At 43.1% G+C, this 21138-nt stretch overlaps 1 protein-coding gene across 7 annotated transcripts in view; it reads left to right on the plus strand.

Moving 5' to 3' along the window:
- FSTL4 (follistatin like 4) overlaps positions 1-5047 on the plus strand; it is a 1281504-nt gene extending 1276457 nt beyond the window's left edge. For all 7 annotated transcript variants that reach the window (XM_068273011.1, XM_068273010.1, XM_068273014.1 and 4 more), the window contains one exon: positions 4102-5047. In XM_068273011.1, coding sequence (XP_068129112.1) covers positions 4102-4804 — 703 coding nt within the window. In that variant the 3' untranslated portion in view covers positions 4805-5047. The remainder of the gene's footprint in view (positions 1-4101) is intronic.
- Positions 5048-21138: the final 16091 nt, after the last annotated feature.

Below are 21138 nucleotides of genomic sequence, written 5' to 3' on the forward strand. Positions count from 1 at the left end.
TTTGTGCCTTTTCTCCATGTGCCTTCGTAAGGCAGTTGTCCCTACGTGGGGGTTGGCCTTTCCACGGCTCAATTTTTGGAGGCAGAGAGAGCAGATGGCATTGCTCTGATCTACGGCAGACACATTAAAAAATGTCCAAACCGCTGAGCCCCCCTGGAGTGATGGCACTATGGTGGCATCAGCAGCTGACGTTGAAGGGCATGTTGGCTGGCTGTCCATAGATGGCGATACAAGGCGCCGGACACTGCCACCAGCTGTTTCTGATGACGAGCTCCACCTGCTTCTTTCAGGAAATCGTCTCCTCCTACTCCTCTCTGACTCCCCCTCTGAACTGTCCCCCTGTTCATCTCCTGTATTGGGAACATACGTGGCATCCGTATCATCGTCATCATCATAATCATCCTGCCCAGCTTCGCTTGCCTCAGACACCTCCAAAACTGCACTAACAGCAGGTACTTCATCATCCTCCTCCTCCTCACACGTTACGTCCATAGTGTCGGCTAACTCAGACGTATGAGGGGTGTAACTTGCTTAGCGCCTTCATCTGGTTGTAACAGTAATGGCTGTGCATCAGTGATTTCCCCACCAAATAACTCCTGCGAACTGTGAAATGTAGTGGATGTGGTACTTGGAGTAGCGTTGGTGGCTGCGGAAGATGAGGTGTTCTGTGTTAAATAGTCAACCATGTCCTGACAATCTTGGGAGTTTATGGTATATGCCTTCTTCTGAGCACTGTACTTTGGTCCAGGGCCGCACAAAATCACATCAGCATGACCTCGCACAGACCTGCCGGGTGGCTTTCCTCTGGGTCTGCCTCTACCTCTGCCTCTACCTGTTTTGTCCGTTTTGTCCATATCGGGGGGGGATGAAGTGAAAGATATGCACTGACTTGACTAATACAATGTGCAGTCACACAGGTGCAGTTAACAGGTATGCACGGAGTGGTATCTCCCACTGCGTGCACTCACGTAGGTAGGTGGATGCACTGAACACAACAGGTAGGTATATGCAGTGATGGGTACTACAAATGTGCACCTGTCACACACACACACAGGTACCGGACAGGCACAGTGACACTGCGTGCGCTCACGTAGATTAGCTCTCAAAAGAGCTGTTGAGGGGTGCTTTTTTAGCAATAAGAATCAGCAAGGAGCAAGCTAAGAAGCCTACAAGAGCCTAACTAGCCTTTCCCTACAGGTCTCTGCACAGCAGCTCTCCGTTCTCTAATTAATGCAGGCACACCAGTGAGTGAAAAGCCGGACACTGCCTGCCTTTTATAAGGGGGTGGGGCTCCAGGAGGGAGTGTAGCCTGATTGGCTACAATGTGCCTGCTGACTGTGATGTAGATGGTCAAAAGTTACCCTCATGATGCACTATGGGGGCGAACCGAACTTCCGGAAAAGTTTGCGGTTCTCCGCGATTGCGAACCCCTGAAGTTCGCCGGGAACCGTTTGCCGGCGACCCGTTCGGGCCATCTCTATTATTCATATAATATGAACCTGTGCATATGCAATTATATCTTAAAGTGTATATGTTTATACTTACCTGGGGCTTCCTGTAGCCCCATGAGCGATCACTCCTTCACTGTCCTTATCGGCCACTCGGTTGTCCTGGAATCGGCCCTGGTAATCCGGCCAGTCGTGGGCTTTTGCACATGCGTGGTTAGGCCACACCCCCACTGCACTCCCATCCCTGGGAGCATTCTGCTCCTGCACAGTACTACTGCGCAGGCGCAGAACGTTCTATGGGACGGGAGCAGAAGTGCGCGTCCAGCCCAATTACTGGTGCTGATCCCAGGACAAAGAAGCGGCTGGCAAGGATGGGGCTCAAGGAAGCCCCAGGTAAATAAAATTTGCCGTATCTTCTGATCTCAGGTTCACTTAAAGGCAGAAATCCAATGTAATTTTAAGTTAGTTTCAATGCACTCTCTATGTTATAATGAATTGCGATAGCTGCAATACTATTTACTCACCAGCTCCGCCCACATCATGTCATGTAAGGTTCAGATCTCGCCTACATTATGGAATAACGCCATGGTGTTTTTCCTGGAGTCTGGGTTACCACCCCCACAGCCCATCCTCCAGCTCTTTAGCCCGCCCCCAGCTCTGTAGTTAAGGTGTTATTGCGCGGCATTACCCTTTGAGGAGAGAGGAAACCTCATGCGATACCACCGCGGCCATAGAGCTGGGGAACAGTCATAGAGTTGTAGGCTGGGCTATGGAAGAGGTAACCCAGCCCCCAGAAAAAAATGCCATGGTGTTTTTCCATAATGGGGGTGGGCCCTTTGCCTTATGTGGCACAGAATAGGTAGAACGAATAAGTAAATAGAATTATATTACATCAAGTTATAGTGGATTTCCGCTTTAAGTCTGCTAACCCAAACACACATAATAGTAGGGAACTTCAGCATGTAGAGCTGTTAATCTCTATGAAATATTGTCTGTACCTCCGCTACCATTATTTCCTTTCATCACAGCTTTCACTGATACTTCTAATACACCTGTTGTGTGCTCTTCAAGTAAGTATTGCCCCTATTGTCCTGATCGTAGCTGGATCAGGAATTTTCATTCTTTTGTTCTGATTCCATTGCTGATAGTGCCCTTAGTTGGGACTATGAATTGCTAGGCTGTCATTGTCATGCTATGCCAATGGGGAGGTGGAGGGAAAGGGGGAAGCTGTACTGTATCCAGGGTGACGCCCTTTGGTCAAGGGTGTTTTTTGGCAGCATGATCCCTAAATTAGTGTTAGGATCTATTAGAGGGAAAGTATGCAGATATCTTGTAGGCTACATAAATCAAGAGTGTAGAATGTGGGAGCACCTGAGTGCTTCAGGGTAGTCCACCACCTCTGTCCAGAACCATATGATGACTCAAGCTCAACCAACAATTAGGAAGAACATAGTGGCAACCAGCAGGACATTTCGGGTGAGAGTCCTTTTTTAAGTGCTTTAGGCACTTGAGAAAGGGCTCCCACCGGAAACGTAGTCGTCATCTTTTTTTATGAAGTATTAGAAGGGTCAATTGTTAAAGTATTGAGGGTAGGCCAGAGTTTACCTCAAGTTCCCTCAACCCTTCAGATACCCCAATGGTAAAAAGATATTGAGAAAGCACTAACTATCCCACCTGTGTATATGTAGGGTTACATGCACAAAGGACATTGTTGGTGAGACTTGAGGAAAAGTTTGGGAAAGAACTAAGGCTAAAGTAAAGCTAGGTAAACCAGTTAGATGACACTCTTAGCAGAGAATCTAGCGTGCATACACAAGCCCTCCGATATCGCTTAAAGATTCAGTACGGCGGATCTTTAACAAAAACAATGCTCAAACGACCCCAGTTACATGGTCCTCCTTCTCCTCCATATTGTCCTCCTTCATCTCTCCTCCCCCTCAATAGCAACATGCCACTGTTTACAAAGCAAACAGGTTAAGGATTTTATCTTGACAAGTAATGTAAAGCCTAGTACACTAGTTAGACTGTTCTTGGCCTAGGCAGACGGACAGGGGCATCTTGGCCAGGAATCTACCTTGTTTAAAGGTGCCTCCTGAGATGGCTTAATGATCTGGCATGCTAGATTGTTAAACAATCGGCAAGAAAACTCCTTACCGGTCTGTGGAAGCACCTCATTGTTCCTAGCGCCGTCATCCTTCCTCCCTTCTTCTAGACAAAAAACACATCACTTGACTATTGCCTAGTGAAATGTGTGGACAGTATTGGTGCCTCGCAGTTTCACCCGTAGCATTGAGCTTGATCTTGATTACAACGCAAATTGAGGAAATATTGAGCATATGTGTATACACCTGAAGAGCTGCAGTCAATACAAGCCACAGGTTGTTGTTTCTTTCTTACTGGAAAATATTCTTAGCTAGAAAATATATCAGGTGTACATTGCATGGCTGCTTCCAGATTTTCTGGACTGTACCCCAGATGAGAATTTAGATTTTTACACAAATGGCATTACTTTGGGATAAAGGCAAATAGGATAACTATATGGGCAAGTTTTTATTGTATGTTGTGACAGACTGTAGCTCCACTTTAAACCTTTAGTAACCCAAAGCCAAGTATTCGGAAATTAATTTTGTTTCTCTTTTTTAATTATTTTTAGTTTTGGATTCATCTTCAATAAAACTCAGCCCGCAATCCATATAATCGACCTTGAAGCCCTGACACAGATCAGGACTATCAGCTTCAAGAACTCAAGCTGTGTCCCGCAGAACATGGCGTATTCCCACCTGGGTGGCTATTATTTTGTGCAGTGTAAACAAAACAACTTCTTAACTGCACTACCTCAGGTAATATTAGATAGCGTTACCTACACCGTCATAGGCCCTAACGGCAATATAACCGGGGCACCCTACATTTCTTCAGACGGACGTTATTTGGTCAGCACTGATGAAGTAAGTGGCCGGATCAGAATTCAAACAATTACTTTCCAAGGTGAAATTAAATTGATCTACGACCTACAAACAAACTTGCACATTTCCGATGTAACTTTTCAGTCATCTTTCACAGAGGGCAATCAGTATTATATCTATGCTGCATCACATCTACAGACAGATGTCCTCTTTGTAGAACTGTCTTCGGGAAGGGTGGACATGCTAAAGAATCTCAAAGACCCAGTAGCACAAGAAGACTGGCCATGGAATGAGAAAAACAGAATAATAAAAGACAGCGGTCTGTTCGGACAGTATATCATCACATCAGCTAAGGATTCTCTGTTTTTAATCAACGGAAGGCAAAACATCCTACATTGTGAGGTGTCAGGAATCAGACGGGGCAACACAGTGATCTGGGTAGGCGAAGTATGAAATAGTAAGCAATTCGGCCTCTGGGAAATGACTAGCAATTGGACCTTTATGCTGCCTGTGAAAGCGGCAAACCTGTATATTTTTACACTGAAAAAAACAAACAAAAAACCCTGTATGAGCTTCATGGTGCAACACTGATGTACAGCTTGCAAGTTTTATAGTAACTTCTAATAGGAGGAATTTTTTTTAGTATTATTTTAAAGTATTTATTTTGCCTTCGGTTGTTAAAAAAAAAAAATAAACAATACCACATACACAAATATTTTGAATATCGGTTTTGCACTCATCTGTAGATCAGATCTATGTAGTAGCAACTGTTTGGGTTTGTTTTGTTTTTATGAATTTTTTGCTTTAGTGTGGTTCAGTGTTTCCCGATATGGTTCTCTGAGACTTCTGAAGGCCACCACTAATAAAGATTTTCTACTGCACCTGGGGACAGCTGGAGCTCTAGATAGAGTCCTTCTTCAGAAGCTCTTTGCAGTGGACACAGAAGTCTGTACTTGTTTACACCTTCTGGACTGGACCTTAAACAAGGCCAGTTGTGTCCAAAATCTGGACATCTCAGCTGTTTTAGGGGTACATTAATGTCGGAAGTGCTGTCTGCATCCACTGGTTCTGAGCTTTTCTTTCACGGTAAGTTCTACTCCACTCTTTTGTGGCTTTTTGAACAAATTATCAACACATTAGGGCAGATTTATTAAAACCAGTGCAAAGGAAACCAGAGCACAACTGATGTAGAAACGAAACACATGACCAGATCAAGCATTATGATTGGTCCCTTTGAAAAACTGTTACACGTCAATTTTACACCACATTTCTTTCTTTGCTCTTTGCACTTGTTCTGAAAAATCGGCCTCACTGTATGGGCAAAGGCAAGTCCAGCGATAACTGAGGTAAGGTTAACACCCTATCTGATGAGGTTTTCCAAAATACTTATGAGTTGATTTATCAAGATGAGGGCAATGGAAAACCTAGTAACTGCTTAGTAATGAGAGTGCTCAAATGTTGCTAAAAAAGCTTTCTGCCATTAAAAGTCCTTGATCACATGACAAGAATCTGCTGTGAGAGTCATATTTCAGGCTTTGTGGGTGTGGCTGCTACTGGGTGTCTAGATAGCATTATTTTGTACTGTTCAGGCTGGAAGGAGGATGGCACAGTCTGAGAAGCCTAAAAAAATTCCAGACTAAAGCACAGACAGTTGGCGGTGTAGGGCGGGGCCAGTGTCTGGTCTTCTTGTTAAATCAATCCTGTTGTAACATGGAAGATTTAATTTATACAGATCAGAGCACAAATACCCCAGGTGCAGTAGCTATAGCAGAGAGTATGGCCTTCTATCAATTCACTTTTCCATCTCTTGTCACACAATGATGAAGTCTGTAGAGTGCTTCTTTTAAGGCCATATCGATTCATGTATACACTTGTTACACTAGTTTGAGATCTGGAAACATAAACCACCCGTTTTCGAGAACCAGAACTGGGAAACACTGGTCTAAATCTATATTCATAAAGTACAGCAAAATATGCAAATAATTAATGTTACTTTCAGTATAACAATTATAACATTACTACTGCCAGGTTTCCTATAGGGAAACAGGCAGTGGGTTGCACTATAAAAAGAGCTGCAATGATATCTGTCAACATAGTTTGCTGATCTGTTACTGTACATCAACTGCATACAGTAGGCAATGTTGAAAGCCATTTTCCTTTAGTCTGTTGTTTCGGTGTGACACGTAATACATCCTGCTTGGTGTAGCCACTCATTCTAAGATATGTTAGAACAAGAGAATGGTAGTGTGTGTTCCACTGTCTGACCTTCGTGTAGTCTTTGGAGATTGTGTTTGAAACTTTACTTGAATGGGGAGTGATAATGTGGATAGCATGGATCACGTGACGGTGTGGTTTTAAATAAGATGATATTAAGATGATTATACTAACAGTAGCACAGAATGCAAGTTTTTAGTGAATTATGATTCTTTATATATCAGCATCATTATTTGAGTACGAAAATATGCCAGCTGCACTGTATTCCTGGTTTATACAAAGCCCACTAGCCTTCTTCACAGGAGCCTTTAGTGTAACACCAACTAGAGTCTCTCTGTTGCCATTTTGATTTAAGAAATTGGATAACTGGCCTGATGCTGCTTTCTGATCTTATCTTGTGAGTTACAGCAGATCTCTTAAAGAGACATTTTTCATCCTTATTTCTTCCATCCTATAAGTTCCTATACCTGTTGTAATGTGCTCTATCTAACTGCAGCCTTTCCTAGTTGCACAGTGGCTGTATTATCTCTGTTATATGATCTAATCTTCTCTCCTCTGTCGGGTCTGTCGGGCTGAGGCAGTCAAGCTGGAATGTGCTGTGCTGTTTGTGATTGGATAGAAGCTATACACACCCTTTCCAGGCCCCCTGCACACTCTGTATGACTCACACACTGAGCTCCTCTCAGCCTATCACGTGTTATGTCTTTTGTTTGTAAACACTGCATAAAACTGGCAATTACAAGCCAGGATTGCAGCAGGGAGTGGCAGAAACTGCACAGAGGGGCCCAAGAGAACATAATAAATAGAATGGTATGCTTTTTATTGTAAGAATTGTAGAGTACAGATTCTCTTTAAGGTGGCCCCATACATCAGGCGACTTAGCGGCCGATCGACCATCTGATTCGATTATTATAATCTAATTGGATGAAAATCGGTGCCACCAAGTGCATGCCCGACTGACAACGCAACCAATTTCGGGGGATAAAAAATTTGTCACATTGTCATTTGCGCATGCTGCAAAATGTTGGGCCAACTTGCTTGATTGGTAACAGTGTGAAATTTCAAATGCGGTGAAACCCCCGGCGCTGTCCCCCTTAATGAATAATGTGCCCCGAGTAAAGTATACATTACCTCTCCGGGGCCTGCGCTTGTCCCTCCACTGCTCCGGGCACATTCCCCTCTCCATACACATGCGCCTCACGTGGTTTCCTAGTAAGGGTGCGCGTATGATGTCACAAACACACACCCTTACTAGGAAACCATGTGGCGTGCATGTATGCAGAGGCGATATCCTGGAGGCAGCAGAGGGACAAGCGCAGCAGCAGGCCACGGACAGGTAATGTAAAGTTTGCACGAGGCACCAGGGGGACATTTTTTATTAGGGGGCACAGCGTTGGGGGGGGGGAGGCAGACGGATGCGGCGCACAAGGCCGATTTCAGCATGAAATTGATCGGGAATCGGTCTGTGGTGTATGGGCAGTTGACAGATCTCTCTCTTATCAGATTCAATTAGAGAGAGATTTATCTCTTGGTCAAATCTGCCCATACATCACTAGATGTATGGCTACCTTTACAGGGGATAAACTGCACACAGACACCATGCTTTGGTTTCCTTTGTCTCTCTCTTTTTTTTTCTCTTCTCTGATCTCTGAGTAAACTTTATTTAACACTTCCTGGTTCCAGTCAGATATGGGGGGTGATTTATTGGCGGAGTTATGTCGCAAGAGCTAGTAAAACAAATCTTGGTTCACTTAGGGCCTGTTTCCACTAGAGCGAATCTGCATGTGAATTCGTTTACGTGTTTTCCACAACAGAATTGCACTGCACTAGTGGAAACGTACCCTTACAACATCCAAATGTACAGGCAACTGTAAATTAAAGGGAAGGTTCAGGGACTAGCTAAAAAAAATAAAAATCCATTTCCACTTACCTGGGGCTTCCTCCAGCCCGTGGCAGGCAGGAGGTGCCCTCGGCGCCGCTCCGCAGGCTCCCGGTGGTCTCCGGTGGCCGACCCGACCTGGCCAGGCCGGCGGCCAGGTCGGGCCTCTTCTGCGCTCCATGGTGCGTTCCACGCCGGCGCGCTGATGTCATCGGACGTCCTCCGGGTTGTACTGCGCAGGCTCAGAACTACTGAGCCTGCGCAGTACAGCCCGGAGGACGTCCGATGACGTCAGCGCGCCGGCGTGGAACGCACCATGGAGCGCAGAAGAGGCCCGACCTGGCCGCCGGCCTGGCCAGGTCGAGTCGGCCACCGGAGACCACCGGGAGCCTGCGGAGCGGCGCCGAGGGCACCTCCTGCCTGCCACGGGCTGGAGGAAGCCCCAGGTAAGTGGAAATGGATTTTTATTTTTTTTAGCTAGTCCCTGAACCTTCCCTTTAAAGCCTGTCCGAGTTAAAAAAAAAACAAAAAACCTGTGCTTTTAAATTCTTCCCTACCTGTTACTTTTTTATATACAGTGGTGTGAAAAACTATTTGCCCCCTTCCTGATTTCTTATTCTTTAGCATGTTTGTCACACTTAAATGTTTCTGCTCATCAAAAACTGTTAACCATTAGTTAAAGATAACATAATTGAACACAAAATGCAGTTTTAATTAAATGATGGTTTTTATTATTTAGTGAGAAAAAAAACTCAAAACCTACATGGCCTTGTGTGAAAAAGAAATTGCCCCCTGAACCTAATAACTGGTTGGGCCACCCTTAGCAGCAATAACTGCAATCAAGCGTTTGCGATAACTTGCAACAAGTCTTTTACAGCGCTCTGGAGGAATTTTGGCCCACTCATCTTTGCAGAATTGTTGTAATTCAGCTTTATTTGAGGGTTTTCTAGCATGAACTGCCTTTTTAAGGTCATACCACAACATCTCAATAGGATTCAGGTCAGGGCTTTGACTAGGCCACTCCAAAGTCTTCATTTTGTTTTTCTTCAGCCATTCAAAGGTGGATTTGCTGGTGTCTTTTGGGTCATTGTCCTGCTGCTGCACCCAAGATCGCTTCAGCTTGAGTTGACAAACAGATGGCCGGACATTCTCCTTCAGGATTTTTTGGTAGACAGTACAATTCATGGTTCCATCTATCACAGCAAGCCTTCCAGGTCCTGAAGCAGCAAAACAACCCCAGACCATCACACTACCACCACCAAATTTTACTGTTAGTATGATGTTCTTTTGCTGAAATGCTGTGTTACTTCTACGACAGATTTAACAGGACACGCACCTTCCAAAAAGTTCAACTTTTGTCTCGGCGGTCCACAAGGTATTTTCCCACAAGTCTTGGCAATCATTGAGATGTTTTTTTAGCAAAATTGAGACAAGCCTTAATGTTCTTTTTGCTTAAAAGTGGTTTGCGCCTTGGATATCTGCCATGCAGGCCGTTTTCGCCCAGTCTCTTTCTTATGGTGGAGTTGTGAACACTGACCTTAATTGAGGCAAGTGAGGCCTGCAGTTCTTTAGATGTTTTCCTGGGGCCTTTTGTGGCCTCTCGGATGAGTTTTCTCTGCGCTCTTGGGGTAATTTTGGTCGGCCATCCACTCCTGGGAAGGTTCATCACTGTTCCATGTGTTTGCCATTTGTGGATAATGGCTCTCACTGTGGTTCGCTGGAGTCCCAAAGCTTTAGAAATGGCTTTATAACCTTTACCAGACTGATAGATCTCAATTACAGTACTTTTGTTCTCATTTGTTCCTGATTTTCTTTGGATCTTGGCATGATGTCTAGCTTTTGAAGTGCTCCTATTTAAGTAATTTCTTGATTGAAACAGGTGTGGCAGTAATCAGGCCTGGGGGTGACTACAGAAATTGAACTCAGGTGTGATAAACCACAGTTAAGTTATTTTTTAACAAGGGGGGGCAATCACTTTTTCACACAGGGCCATGTAGGTTTTGAGTTTTTTTCCTCGCTAAATAATAAAAACCATCATTTAAAACTGCATTTTGTGTTCAATTATGTTATCTTTGACTAATAGTTAACGGTTTTTGATGAGCAGAAACATTTAAGTGTGATAAACATGCAAAAGAATAAGAAATCAGGAAGGGGGCAAATAGTTTTTCACACCACTGTAGGTAAGGTTTTCTGTAGCTACCCCTCACCACCAGCTGCCAGGACCATTTCACTTATTTATTTATCTCATAATCCTAGTTCCCATACACTAATGTTAGATGGCACCACCTTATGTTAGTCAAAGCAAGTGAAGATAGCCATAGATTGAAAAAATATGATGCAGTCCTTGCAGGCAGGGGGAATGGTACGGAGGGAGGACCAACTGGTGTCAAGAGGACACCTTAACTGTCTACCCTACCTATGGAAAGAGCAGTGTGGATAGTAAGAGACATAAGGCAGTGTTGAATTAGTAAGCACTAGCCACATGTTCTTGGTAGGGCTAAGATTTCCACTCCTCCATATTTCATGATGCATATGGCAAACACATATACCTGTCACTCTAGCTTGTTACATAGGACATAGGAAAAATAGTAGCCACGATTGGTTCACATTGGATCCACTGGATTCATACTGAAATCTATTTAAAAAAAAACTGTTCCTAGTGTGTAGCATAGATCAGATAGATCCCTGTCAGGCTTGATCTGGTGGCCATATAATCTATCCCCACAAGGGACGGAAATGCCCTCCAATAAGGAAAGACGCAGTAGTGAAAACGCCACAAAAGTTTTTATCAACTTTACTCTGTATTAAAAACACAAAACAAAAAAAATCTGGAATAAGACTTTAAAGAAAACCAGAGATGATATAAACTAAAGGTTTTATACATACCTGGGGCTTCCTCCCGCCCCGATCGCTCCCACAACGCCATCCTTAGTCTTCTGTATCGCCAGTACCTGGTCCAGAAACTTCGGCCAGTTGAGACCAGTCTGCGCAAGAGAAGTGCACCCTCTACGTATCTCTCCGGCGGGTGCCGGGTTTATGCCGAGTTTATATCATTTTTGGTACACTTTAAAGAGAACCTGTAACAAAAAAAAAGTTCCCCTGGGGGGTACTCACCTCGGGAGGGGGAAGCCTCAGGGTCCCAATAAGGCTTCCCCCACTCCTGTAGCTGCAGGCAGTCCATCGCTGGCTCCCCCGAAGAGTCCCGAAATCCTCCCTCGACAAGCTTGACAAGTGCTGATAAGCACTGCTTTATTTACCTCTCCTGGTTCCAGCGGAGGTGCTATTGCGGCTCTCTGCACCGAGATAGGCGAAAATAGCAGATTTTCGCCGGGTCCGCTCTACTGCGCAGGCACAGGAGACTTGCGCCTGCGCAGTAGAGCAGCCCGACGGAGATCGGCTATTTTCGCCTATCTCGGTGCGGAGAGCCGATACTGCGCCTGCGCTGGAGCCGGGGAGCTAAATATTTACATCGCCGCCATTCCGGGAGGATTTTCGCCGGCGCCTTGGGACCGAGGAGGACGGGGGAAGCCTCAAAAAGATCCGGAGGCTTCCCCCACCCGAGGTGAGTACCCCCCAGGGGAGGTTCTTTTCATTACAGGTTTTGTTTAAGGATTTTTTTTACCTTCAGAGGCCTTGATTCACCCAAACTAAGTAACCTCTTAAAATTGTGATTTCCAAGTTATTAAATGGCATATTTAGATCTTTGCCTAGAGAGAGAGATGTTTTAAATAGCTTTTTTCTTTTTAAATCTTAAACCTATTACATATTTGTCAATAAATGTTATTATAGAACTCTTTTACTTAAGCTGGTTTATGAAAAAAACATGTAATTTACGTGTTCTAGCCTTTTAATTAGGCAAAGTGAAATAACCATAGCAACTCAACCCAGAGCAATCAGTATTCATTTCCCAGTGATGCAAGCACAGGGCGCAGACATGCAGCTGCTTGCTACGGGTTGATGAACTCTAGATATTCCTGTCTCTCTTTGCACGGTTGTATTACAGTGCTGTGAGGAACGCAGCTCACCTTTGCAGTTTTGTCTGTTTATGTCACTTTTTGGACATAAAATTCAGATCAGATATTGCGGCCTAAAACCCGCAAGACAAAGTTTAAAGGACACCCGAGGTGAAAATAAACAAATGAAATAAACAATTGTATCTATACTCCTTCTCTTAAAAATGACTTTTTAAGATATTCCACAGTTCTATTTTACATTTAAATCTACTTTTTAAGTTTTTACTGTTTTATTGTTTTTGCTCAATGATGCATTCATTGACGTATGCCAGAGCTAAAATCTATGAAATATTGACCTTTTTTTTATCTCTTTCCTGCCCTCAGAATCCATTTTCTACTAGGTGTTTTATAGTTGTAATTTCTTATCAGTGAGGGCCACACAGTAGTCTGATTCAGTCCTGACTCAGACAGGAACTGTTAATTACATACCTGATGTTTAACTCTTTCAGGCAGAGAAAGAACAAACACAACACAGCATAGTTATTTGCGTGCTTGGCACTGTACATAGCCATGTCTATCTCATCATGTCACATGTCACTTCGGGTGCCCTTTAAAGAGGCACTGTAGTGTATAGTAGAATGCAGTAAATTATTCAGGATGCCCATATTTACTGTACTTTTCCTGGTTTCAGCATGAAAAACACTTCCTATAGCTATATATTTCTGCATATCGGATGCAGGGACAGATTTCTGGAAAGGCCACAAAGGGCCAAGCCGTGGGCGGCTGAAGCCCAAGGGGGCAAGTGGATATGAAAGAGGGACTGCTACATATGAAACAGGAGGATGACAATGGGAAGCAACAGAAAAGGGGAAGCTGATGCCCTAGGGAGCTGTTCATCAAAGAGAGGGGCTACAGTACAAGGATGATAAACATGGAAGAGGGGGATGCACATGGAATGGGAGGGGCTACAGTACATGGATGATAGCAGAAAACCGAGAGCCCATTATAGTGTAGTATGTTTTGGAAGGGGGAGATTAAATGTAACGTAAGAATTATACTTACAACCAGGGTTACAGCATAGGCAACCACTGAAGATGCAGGTGGGGAGATTAGACCTGTCCCCACTCAGGGTTAAGATGTCGCTCTCTGTCGATAGAAGAAAAAGGAGGGTGTATCACCCTTCCACCAAGGGTGGATAACTTACTTTGTAGAGATGTACAGAGGCGCCAAAAGAGTAAAATATGCTAAAACCATCTAAAAACGTTTAGGAGGCGGTGAGGGGTCCTCAGAGGTGCCAAGCATAGTCTGGACCCCTAGCTGTGTATTGCTCCTGTTGTTTTGTTGCCTGATGAAGCGGGAATTGTGCCCGCGAAACGCGTTGCCAGTTATCACTAGGAGTATGTGAAAAAATTGTATTAACTATATCGACAGCATCGTGTCTGTTTGGAGTGGCTGGTCCACCACCGCCTCCTGAACGTTTTTAGATGGTTTTAGCATATTTTACACTTTTGGCGCCTCTGTACATCTCTACAAAGTACATGGATGATACACATGATAGAGGGGGCTGCACATGGAATGGGAGGGGCTACAGTACATGGATGATACACATGATAGAGGTGACTGCACATGGAATGGGAGGGGCTACAGTACATGGATGATACATATGATAGAGGGGGCTGCACATGGAATGTGAGGGGCTACAGTACATGGATGATACACATGATAGAGGTGACTGCACATGGAATGGGAGGGGCTACAGTACATGGATGATACACATGATAGAGGGGGCTGCACATGGAATGGGAGGGGCTACAGTACATGGATGATACACATGATAGAGGTGACTGCACATGGAATGGGAGGGGCTACAGTACATGGATGATACACATGATAGAGGGGGCTGCACATGGAATGGGAGGGGCTACAGTACATGGATGATACACATGATAGAGGTGACTGCACATGGAATGGGAGGGGCTACAGTACATGGATGATACATATGATAGAGGGACACATGGAATGGGAGGGGCTACAGTACATGGATGATACACATGATAGAGGTGACTGCACATGGAATGGGAGGGGCTACAGTACATGGATGATACACATGGAAGAGGGGGCTGTACATGGAATGGGAGGGATGCTGCTCCTCATGTAAGGGGAGTCGCATCATACTTGGCTTAGGGGCAGGAAAAGCATAAATCCGACCTTGATTAAATGTAGCCCCGCCCTCCCAGTGATGCTTAGCCTAGGCTGTTTAGATTTGCGGAATTCTCCTCCCAGAGCATCCTGGGAGACCTATTTGTACTGACTTCAGAATTCTCAGCAACAAACATTCAGCAGAGATCACTTGCCAGCACAAGATGTGACCACCTGTGATAAATTTAAGAGTATAAATCCCGCAGAGGAAAGATTTTGCAGTGGGAAGACACTGACTAAATAATTTATAAAGTAATATTTAAATATTTTATTTTTACAACAGTTTCTCTTTAATTATTGCACTAAATAAGCAGATTTGTAAAATCTCCCTCTAAAGTCTTTCTGGTATTCAAGCCGTCAGTCAGAGTTCCTGTTGTACAGCTGCAGAGATAAAATCCCATACACATAATCCCTGGTTTTATCGTCGTTCCTTGTAGATGCCATGAAAACATAACCAGCATTTTCTTAGCATTTTGATGAGCATTTCTATGCTGTTTGCATCATGTTTTCCTAGGATTTCCCGCTCTGTTAGTAGTCATAGTCAAAGAGCAGTCACCACAATACAGTCGCTTTAGCTTCTGTGCTGTTGTGGTTAAAGAGAATCTGTAACAAAAAAAAGAGCCCCTGGAAGGAAGCCTCTAGATCCTAAAGAGGCCTCCCCCTTCCTCCTGAGTAGAGGGGATCCTGCTGGGAACCCCCAAGGATCTCCTTGCTGCACGCTTGTCGGCATTCGCACATGCGCAGTAGCGGCTCTCCACTCGAGTTCAAGCGGAAATAGCTGAGTCTGATCGGGTCCACTGATCGGAGCCCAAGCAGAGAGCCGCTACTGTGAGCAACCAGTGCCACCTGGTGGTAAGCTGGAAAAATAACACATGCTAACACAGTTGTAACTGAAGAATGATTTTATTATTATAATAAACTAGTGACCTAAGCCTGTTTGAAAACGGGCTCTAGGTCTGTCACCGTCGCCACAGGGTGTACCCGCCTGTCGTGCACTTTAAATTCTATTACCCTTCCGTGTCGTAGCAACTCAAAGTAATTAGGGACCCGGTGATAGGAACCCCAAATTACCCTTCCGCACCCCACATACTATAGCATTAGAGCTATAGTGGTGCCCAGACTCGGTGCACAGCACTGAGAGCCGAAACCACCTGTTTCACTTGTGGGGACACTGTCCAGGAATCTGTCGGTCTTCGATATCAAACGCCGTTACCGACACACATCCTATCAAGCCCTTGAGATTTTTTAACATTTCTGATCAATCCTTTTAACCGACTTTGACCGAAAACTGATTAAAAGTTCGATCAGGCAGCCATGGCTGCGGCACTGATTTTCTTCAAATTCGATAAAATTATTGAGTCATAAGGTGGTTCAAAATCAAAATCGAAAACTGTATGGGTACTCTTAGAATGTGACAGTAAAGTGTTAAGAACTGTATAGACCACAGATAAGTCTGTTTCCCATTTATAGTGGAAGTCCCTGTGACTTTGCTGCGGAAACTGTGTCTACAGCTAAAGAGACCTGTCCTTGAACTGTCATTTACAATCTAACAAGGAGACAAATCCACTAATTCTGGTACTTATAAGTACCCCTGGGGCTGTGCCTCCCACTGGCTGAGAAGCTGCATCCTCATCAGCTACAGGAAGAGTTTGGTGTAAGTGACAGTAAAGTGGCAGTCACATCTACACACCGGAATCTTTCTTTCTATTTATTTCTAAAGAAGTTACATTCAAGCAATGGGAACTTTTTACTTACGGTATCTGTCTTTAAACCTTCTTTGCTAGGAAAGTAAGAGCTGATATAAACCCCACTTAAAGAGAAACTCCGACCAAACGGACCATCAGGGGGCGCTGTATGGCTGATATTGTGGTGAAACCCCTCCCACAAGAAGCTCTGAGGACCGCGGTACTCTAGGCAAACTGCCACAATGTAACAATGTTCACAGACAGGAAATTGCTGTTTACAGCTGTCTGTAACAGCCAAAACAGCTAGAAGCAGCTACATAACCTGCCCACAGTAACAATGTCATCATGTAATACATGTCAGAATGTGAATCTGGGAGAGGAAAGATTTTACAATGAGCAAACACTGACTAAATCATTTATACATAATTATTGTAAAAATGAAGCACTTTTTTTATTACATTATTTTCATTGGAGTTCCTCTTTAAAGCAGAATAAAACCCAGCATTTCTTCTTTGCTTTTTTTTACTAGAACAGCATTCAAAGGGTTACACACTGCACTTAAGCCCCATCTACACGATACGATTCTTTGTGCGAGTCGATTACAATTCTATTTAAGATCCGATTAAATCTGACATGTCCGATCGGGATTCAATTAGATTCAATTCGATTTGCCATTGTTTTGCAATGGCAAATCGAATTGAATTGAATCGAATCCCGATCGGACATGTCGGATTTAATCAGATCGTAAATAGAATCGTAATCGAAACGCACAAAGAATCGTATCATGTAGATTGGGCTTAAGAAGCTTCCCTGCCAGCAAAGCTGGACGCATCCGAACTTGAGATAATGTTATCTTGTGTTTAATTGTATCAAGTGAGGAATGTAAATAAACACTTCTCTGACACTGCAAAGTCAGACACTCAGAAAGCATTTCTGCTTACGTTAGAACATGAATAAAGCAGTTATAAATAAAATGCAAAGTCAGCTCTCAGAGAAAAAAAAGTGTACTTTGGGAGCGTATAATTTCTAAATGAAAAATAATACTTCTGCACAAAAGCAAATATGATAACCATATGGCATATAAAAAGTAGGAAAACATGTTTTTATTGAATACTATGTCAGGGTTTTATGCCACTTTAAGCGCACCGGGAAACGCAAGTGCAGGCACTTACGTTTTGATGTGATTCTTCCCCATGTGGTTGCGTTTTACATTCATTACAATTCACGGAAATACGTCATCAACCACATATTGCGATTCTTTTGTGAATCGCAACACATAGATGGGGACATCAGGTGTGCAGTCTATGCACTTCTGATGTCCCTGCAAACCACATTGCATCGCTTCCCAAAAACGCAGCCATGGCTGATCTGCAGTGAGTATTTGCATGAGAATGTGCAAAGGGTTAATTGATTTTGCTGTTTGGCCACGCCCCCTTCTGCACCTCCATTTTGCCTTACCTGGGTGTCCTCGCTTGAGAAGATGAACCAAGATTCTGTGTCTTTTTTTGTAAATAGTAAATGCGACTGAAGAAGGGAGAGTACATCGCTAATATATTGCATTACAAAAACCTTTTTAGTTTGCTATTAAAAGGTAAAAGCATTACAATATTTTCTACTTAGTTTTTACTATTCAGGCCACTTATACTGTTCAAGATAATACAATATCTGTGTGTTTATCTGATGATAACAATCCATTCAAGCTCTTGTCCGCTTCCAGTTTTCCCTACTTCTTGTGAGGCGGTGGTAAAGCATTCAGAGTAAAAATAGCAGAGAGATTTTTTTATTATTCTTAGCAAGAAATAGGGACTTTTTACTCAGAATAATCATTCAGTTTGATAATACTGATATGTCCTGTCGGTGTAAAACTTTTCAGATGCTGGCCTAGACACAGAGACAAAATTTACGGAACCTCTGTGGGTCTGGCAAGGGGAAGCAATGGGGAGCAACAGTGACAGGAGAGCCTGCGAGTGTCAAGTGACTAGCTAGTGGTGGGAACTGACGGACGGGATTTAAGGGAGAAGTAAGAAGAGAGAAGCAAGAAGTAATATGAGAAAGAAGGAACACATGAAGAACAGAAGGGATTTACGATAATTCAGCTTTAAAGAGGAGCTGTCAGCCATACTATCTCAGAAAAAATCAAACACATATATAAGTAGATAAATACTTGTTCTAGTTACATAACCGATGTATTGCACTGTCCACGTTTTGAGTTTAGTAATTATTCTACAATGAAAAAAGAGAAAATCCTTCTTAGCATTTCCCATTTTAACTGTGGCTATTTTGAAGCCAATCCTGGTGTCATTTCCTGCCCTACTCTCCTCTGCCTGATTTGCCCGCCCCTTCACTATAGAAAGTGCGTTGTCTCAGCATGAGAAATATTGGCCAATCAGAGAGGAACAAAGGGTTTGGGAGGGGAAAACAGGAGGCAAAGAAGCTTCAGCCAATCAGGCTGCATTTGTTAAATCTGAGGGGAAATAGAGAAGCAAAAAAAGGACAACCCAGCATGCCCTGCTACTTCTTTTTTGTGTACCAAATGTTGTGTGTACCAAATAAGAGTCAGGTAAACTGGGCAGTGATCATTTATCAACAAGAAAAGTAATAGTGATTTTAACTTTTGGATTGCCTGGTTAGCATCCTTATTACTTGTTTACCAGATTAAAATAAATAATTTATTTATGATTTTATGCCCAATAGTTACACTTTAAGTGAGCAAGTGTGGTCTCCCACAATGCATCACTACTGGATATGCAAATTATCCCTTTATGCCCCTGAAGCCAGGCTTACATCCAGAGTTTCTGGTGTATAGCATTCCTATAGCTTCTAAAATTTACAGAGCCAGTGGTTCTGGATGTAAGCCTGGCTTCAGGGGCATTAAGAAATAATTTGCATATTCAGTAGTGATGCATTGTGGGACACCACAATCGCTCACTTAAAGAGTAACTGTCGGGCATAAAATCAAAAATCAATTCTTTATTTTTATTTGGTAAACAAGTAATACGGATGCTAATCAGGCAATCCAAAAGTTAAAATCACTATTAATTTTCTTGTTGATAAATTATCATTCCCCAGTTTACCTGACTCTTATTTGGTACACAGAAAATTTGGTACACAAAAGAGAAGTTGCAGGGCATGCTGGGTTGACTTTTTTTGCTTCTCTAATCTCTACTTCCCCTCAGACTTAACTAATGCAGCCTGATTGGCTGAAGCCTCTTTCCCTCCTGTTTTCCCCTCCCACACCTCTGTTCCTTTCTGATTGGCCAAAATTTCTAAGGCTGAAACTAGGCACTTTCTATAGTGAAGGGCGGGCAAATCAGGCAGAGGAGACTAAGGGCAGATATTACATCACGACTGGCTTCAAAATAGCCACAGTAAATATGGAAACTGTCTAGAATAGGATTCTCTACTTTTCCTTTATAAAATTCACAGGAATCATAACGTGAACAGTGTAATGCATATGTTATGTAAGTAGAGCAAGTATTTATCTACTTATATATTTGTTTTTTTTTCCTTAGATAGTATGGCTGACAGCTCCTCTTTAAAGCTGAATAATTGCAAATACCTTCTGTTTTTAGGCAAACTACACTGAGCGTTGGCTTTTTAGTAGGAGGGCTTTTCGGTCTCTTTTTGTCCTCTATACTTTCCTAGTAGTTTTGGGTCACCCCGAGTTGCTTGGGTATTTTGATGAAGAACAGAAGAATACAGAAGTGGTGTTTTTATTTTCCTGAATAAAGTTTATTATTCTGTTCTTAACACTAGATTTAGGGTAAAGAGTGATGCTCTATGCCTATTTATCTGGAAGGGGCTGGACATCTGGGGGTCCCCAAGTTAAAGGGGGCTCAAAGATTCCAACATATGCCCCCCAGGACTTACCTAACCCCACTGCCTCCTGGGCACCAGTGGTGGGGAAGAGCACTTTGACTATGATATGGGCAAGAACTCTGTAGGAGAGGCAGAGGCTTTGTTGTTCCTTTTACAGAGCCCCCCATATCATGTACCATGTGGGCTGGTAAGTTTAGTAAGGCAAAACCCCACGCAGGTTGAATCAGCCACCCTGGCAAGTTTGGCAAGCCCTCCCAACCCCCTTTTAAACTTTCTTTAATCCCTTCTCCCCCATGAAGGCTGATATAGCCAAATAAATTTGGTACGTATAATGGTAGATAATGGCTGCATTACGCATGACCTATCTCTGGGAGACTTGAAGAAGAAACTTACCTTCCATTAAATAGTCTGACTCCTACTAACTAGTCCTAGCTGTACATAAGAATTCATTTGCACTAATAGCTCACTTTATATGGAACACTTGATGTTATCATTATCTTTGATTCCGCTTTCTTTACTAATGGATTCCTTGAAGTACCATTTTTATTAAAGCATTTATACTATACGTACAAATATACTGGATTGGGGAAATACACGCATATACTTTATTATGATGTTCTGTTTTTATGTGTTTTTGCGCGTGGAGCGATTATGTCATAAAGTGGGAGGTTGGAAAGTACATTTCACTATGTTGTCATAGAGATAATTTCAACACTTACGTAATTTGCAGCAATAAGTACAACATTTCAAGGCCTAGTCAAGTGCATGATTATGTCGCTGTCCGAAACATACACAGAAAGTCTCAGTGGTTTTACTCTCGGAAACTGTATATTTATGGAATAGACAGAGGTGGGATGACGCTCTGCACTATTTTTCATAAATGTATTCTCCAGGATATGACTTTTTGTTTATATATTTGTGTTTTGCTTTTGTACATGCGTATTTGTAAAATGGGTGCCATGGTAAAAATGGCACCAGAGATAGATGCTAGTAGAATATCAGTAAAATGACCGATATTCGACTGTTTGGGTCTATATA

The sequence above is a fragment of the Hyperolius riggenbachi genome, chromosome 3 (assembly GCF_040937935.1).
Source record: "Hyperolius riggenbachi isolate aHypRig1 chromosome 3, aHypRig1.pri, whole genome shotgun sequence".
Classification (NCBI taxonomy): Eukaryota; Metazoa; Chordata; class Amphibia; order Anura; family Hyperoliidae; genus Hyperolius; species Hyperolius riggenbachi.